General features: G+C 55.6%; 1 protein-coding gene across 1 annotated transcript in view; it reads right to left on the reverse strand.

Moving 5' to 3' along the window:
- Positions 1-464: 464 nt before the first annotated feature.
- Positions 465-4,586, reverse strand: part of ZNF319 (zinc finger protein 319) — an 8,232-nt gene continuing 4,110 nt past the window's right edge. The window contains exon 2 of the mRNA XM_069087591.1: positions 465-4,431. Coding sequence (XP_068943692.1) covers positions 2,419-4,146 — 1,728 coding nt within the window. The 5' untranslated portion in view covers positions 4,147-4,431 and the 3' untranslated portion in view covers positions 465-2,418. The remainder of the gene's footprint in view (positions 4,432-4,586) is intronic.

A 4,586-nucleotide genomic window follows, 5' to 3' on the forward strand; every position in this document is an offset into this window, starting at 1 on the left:
CCATCCTAAATCCCCAGGAAGCACTTCCACATTACTTCACTGGTAGACCACCATTAGGTCATAACCATTCCTAGTTCAGACACTATCGTTTTTTGGTTCATTCCTGTATCCTTAACACTGAGCCCAGGGATCTTGTCCATGGCAGGTCCTTGATGAGTATTTGCTGAATTCTGAAGTATTGGGACACTTGCTTCCATCTGCAACTCACCCCAAGTGGGGTTCATGGGGAGGAATGAATGGATTTAAAATCATTTGCTAACCTATGTGCTGGGCACAGCACCTCCCGGAGGAGGGAAATGACCTTCCACTGAGGTGACTCTGGAACTCCCCATTACCTGCCAGTTTCCCATTCTCCTCTTTTAAGGCTGATTTGAATAACTGAGCTTTCTTTTGAGGTGACTGTGTTTTTACTTCCAAAAGCATACCTATGTGATAACAACACCCAAAATGGCTACCTAAAGGAGTTCTTTTTTTGCATATCTTTTTTATAGAAGATCCAAAATGACATGAAATTAAACTATACAACTTTGTGAATATCAACAAACTGCTTTTAGAAAGCAAAATGAAAAAGAGCAGACAGGAACTTTTGTAAGGTCAGGTTCTGTGTCTCTGGAGGCAGCATAAAGTACAAAGAGCTTAACAGTCAAGTGGGAAGGAGCCGCTCCCTGAGGGCTGGCCTGGAAATGGAGCTCTTGGAGAAGAGGAGGAGGAGGAGGTCTGTTTCCTTTTACACTCCTTAAAGCTGAGATCGAGGACAGCTCCACTGTCAGACCCCTTGATCAAACTGCTTCTGGTCCTCTCTCAAGTGCCAGGACCATGGACAGGTAGAGTGGGAGGGAGGAGAGTGGGATGTTGGCTAAAAAACAAAACATTTAGTCTTTCTCCTAGTTTGCACCAAATGTCCTGGTATTTTCTTGGGGGCACGAGTAGGCCCGGTCTGGACAAATGGTTTTTGAAGAAAAGCCGAGGCCTACCACACCATTAAATATGGCAGGAAGCATGCATGGGGCCAGCTCTGGCCATGTGGTTATTAGGTTGGTTACTTGTCTTTGCTCCACTTAAATATCCATTTCCTCTTCTTCTACTCTTCCCAATCCTCTACTCCTTCCCCCTTCCCCCCCCCCCCCCCAAAAGACTCAAAGTGCCCCCCAAGCAGCCAAAGTAAACTCCAGGAATCACCTCTCTGACCCAGGAAGTGTTCAGACATTGACTGAAGCATCCTTGGTCGCATGGTCTCCACAACAGGGGTTGCATCAGCTTAGACAAACAGGGCCACCCAGGTTGCTGGCTATGGAATGCTCCTTTCTTGTCACAACTCAATAGAATCATTCCCTTGGAGAGGAAAGGAGTCAAGTGACAGAAGGACTACCCACAAACAATGCTCACTCCTTATACCACAACCAGACTCTCCCTTGAAAGTCTGCCCTTCCCCGTACCTACCAACCTACAAGACCAAACCTGGTCTTGACTGGGAGAACAGGCTTAGGGCGAAGCTTAGCTCCCACCCATTCAATCTCACTAGAAGCCTCCTAACATTGTTATTTAAATAAGGGGCAGGAGAACAGATGCCCCTGGGGAAAAAAAAAAGTCATTGGTGCCATTTTCTGCCCTTGGACTTTTCCTCATCACCTGCAGCCTCCATGTATTCTGGTCATCATTCACAGTGGCCCTGCCCTGCAAAGGTTTGCCACTATAAGATGGCATGTTATGAAGTGCTAATTAACCCCAAGATGGCAGAAGTTGCCCTTAAAATAGGGAAATTGATCATTTAACCCTCAGTAAGAGAGAGGCTTCCTCCCCCATTAGGCTCTCAATCCTTCTCTCCCAATGGTAAGGGAGCCTTTGTCTTGTTTCCTATTTGAACAGACCCTCATAAATAGTGCCCCTGTGGCAACTCCACTGGACAGGCACCAGCCTCCTACAGGGCTGACCTCTGCAGTCGATTGTTTCTGTTTGGTTCTACCTTCTGGAGCTGACAACAGGAGAGGAGGACCCTTGCCGTGGATCCCCTGCCACTGGGACACACAAGCAGACCTCCTCCTCTCAGCAAGCACCGTGGCAGTCTTCTCACAAGCCGCGGGACTGTTCTTCATGGCCCAGTTTCATTTCTATTTAGGCTGAAAAAATGAGGAAGGGCCTGGCAGGCTGTCTTCCACTCTTAGGGGTTGGGGAAGAGGAAAAGACTGGTTTCTGATCTGGTGTGGCTCTTAATTTCTCTCACAGAGAGGGGGCTAACTGGCCCTCAAAAGGCCAATGGCCACTAAAGGGCTGCAAACCTGTTGCTGGGGAAGGGGAGGAAGCTTGTTGAGGCCCCGTTCCCAGGTCAGCTCAGGCTCCGAACAACAGACTGAGGGGAGCTGAGGCGGCTTTCACAGAAGCCACTGTGCAGTGCAGACCGCTGCAGTGCACGGCTGCCGCTCAGGGCAGACAGGCAGCCACCTGGTAGGCCCCCTCTGCCGTGTGCTGGGTGCTGTGCTCCTGCAGCAGCCCCAGGTCCAGGAAGCGCTCCCCACACCACATGCACTTGTACTGCTGCTCCCGGGCGTGCACGCTGTGGTGCTTATTGAGGTGCTCGCGCTGCTTGAAGGCCTTGTCACAGGAGGGGCACTTATAGGGCTTCTCACCCGTGTGCACGCGCCGGTGCCGCTGTAGGTCCGAGGCATACTTGAAGCGCTTGTCGCAGTCAGGGCACTTGAGCGGCTTCTCCCGGGTGGGGTCGCAGCGGTGCTGCACGAACTCGGAGGACGAAAAGAAGCGGCGCTCACAGAGCGTGCAGCGCAGGGGCTTCTCGGTGCAGTGGGTCAGCTGGTGCTTCTGCAGGGCCGAGGCGCGCTTGTAGGCCTTGGCGCAGACGGTGCACTTGAAGGGGCGCTCGGCACTCTGGGCGCACTTGTGCCGCAGCAGCTCCGAGGACTGGTCGAAGCCCTTCTGGCAGACGCCGCACTTGAAGATGCTGTCCAGATTGTGCACGTGCTGGTGGTAGACCAGGTGGCCCGGCTGCGCGAAGCCCTTGTCGCAGAGCGCACACTTGAAGGGCTCCGGGGAGGCGCCGGGCGTCTTGTGCGTGCGCCGGTGCCGCAGCAGCGCGTACTGCTGCTTGAAGCTCATCTGGCACAGGTCGCACTGGAAGGGGCGCTCCTCGCTGTGCGTGCGCTCGTGCTGCCGCAGGTCGGAGGGCCGGCGGAAGGCCTTCTGGCACTCCCCGCAGCGGAAGGGCCGCTCGCCGCTGGGGGTGCACGCGTGCTGCAGCAGCTCGGACGACTCCCGGAAGTGCAGCTCGCAGGCCGGGCACTTGAAGAGGTGCTCACCCGAGTGCGCATACATGTGGCGCACCAGGTGCGAGCGGTGCTTGAAGGTCTTCTCGCACACCGTGCACTTGTAGGGCCGCTCGGAGCTGTGCGTGCGCTTGTGGTGCACCAGGTGCGACGACTGGCTGAAGCTCTTGTCGCACAGCGTGCACTTGTAAGGCTTCTCGCCCGTGTGGATGCGCTCGTGGCGCGCCAGCTCCGACAGGTGCCGGAAGGGCTTCTGGCAGATGGAGCAGCTGTACGGCTTCTCCACGGGCTCGGGGGCGGGGGCGGGGGCGGGGGCCGGCGCGGCCGCGGGCGGCGCCGGCTCGCTCGGCTTGTAGGTCTTCTCGCAGATGGAACACTTCATGACGCTGCCGCTGTGCACGTTGTGGTGCTGCGCCAAGGACGTGAGCAGCGAGAAGCCCATCTTGCACACGCCGCACACGAAGGGCTTCTGCTCCACCTGGATGCACTGGTGTTCCAGCAGGTCCGTGGCCTGGTGAAAGATCTTCAGGCACTGAGTGCACTGGAAGGAGCGGTCGTGGCCCGGCAGGCACTGGTGCTCGTGGGGGCTGGAGAGGTGGGTCAGGTCATGGCCACACACCCCGCACTTGGGGGCTGGCTCGGCGGGGGCCTGCAAAGGGGGGTGCTGGTGGTGCTGCAAGCTGGGGTCCGGCTGCAGGAGAATGCCATAGACGGCACAGCCCAGGGGATTCTCGGCTGAGTTGGGGGGGATCGAGTGTTCCGCCAGGGCAGGGGGAGGCTCGGCATGGTGCTGCTGCTGCTGCTGCGGGGGAGGCGGGGGCTGCTGTGGGGGGGCCGGCGGGGGAGGCTGCTGCTGCCAGCTTTCTGACATGCTTGGGAAGAAGAAACAGGGTTTGGACAGTAACGACTTCAGCTTTCCGTTTGAGGTGACTCAACACAGAAAGAGTGGCCCACGTGTAGCCAGGGGCAGAAGCCTCGGTCGGAGCTAAATCTCTAAGACATCAGAGGCACAGCACAACATTCCTTCTTAAGCTAATTCTCAAGTCACTGACCAAATGTACATGAAAGCACTGGCCAGTGTCCTGTGGTTGACCAGCAAAGACTCCCTAAATCTGTGGTGTACCCGATGGGGAGCAGGCTCCTACGGTGAAGAGTTCTGCAGGGAAGAGAGAAAACACAGTCAAATGACAGGAACTGAGAGAAATCAGCTGCCTACCACTCTACCTCCATCCATCTGCCTAAATAAAAAGAAAGTCTGTAGCCCCTACTACCCGTGTTTCCCCGATAATAAGACACTGTCTTATTAATTTT

Source organism: Petaurus breviceps, unplaced genomic scaffold, assembly GCF_028583685.1.
Source record: "Petaurus breviceps papuanus isolate PSGF00001 unplaced genomic scaffold, PetGlider_PUasm1.0 182, whole genome shotgun sequence".
Taxonomy (NCBI): Eukaryota; Metazoa; Chordata; class Mammalia; order Diprotodontia; family Petauridae; genus Petaurus; species Petaurus breviceps.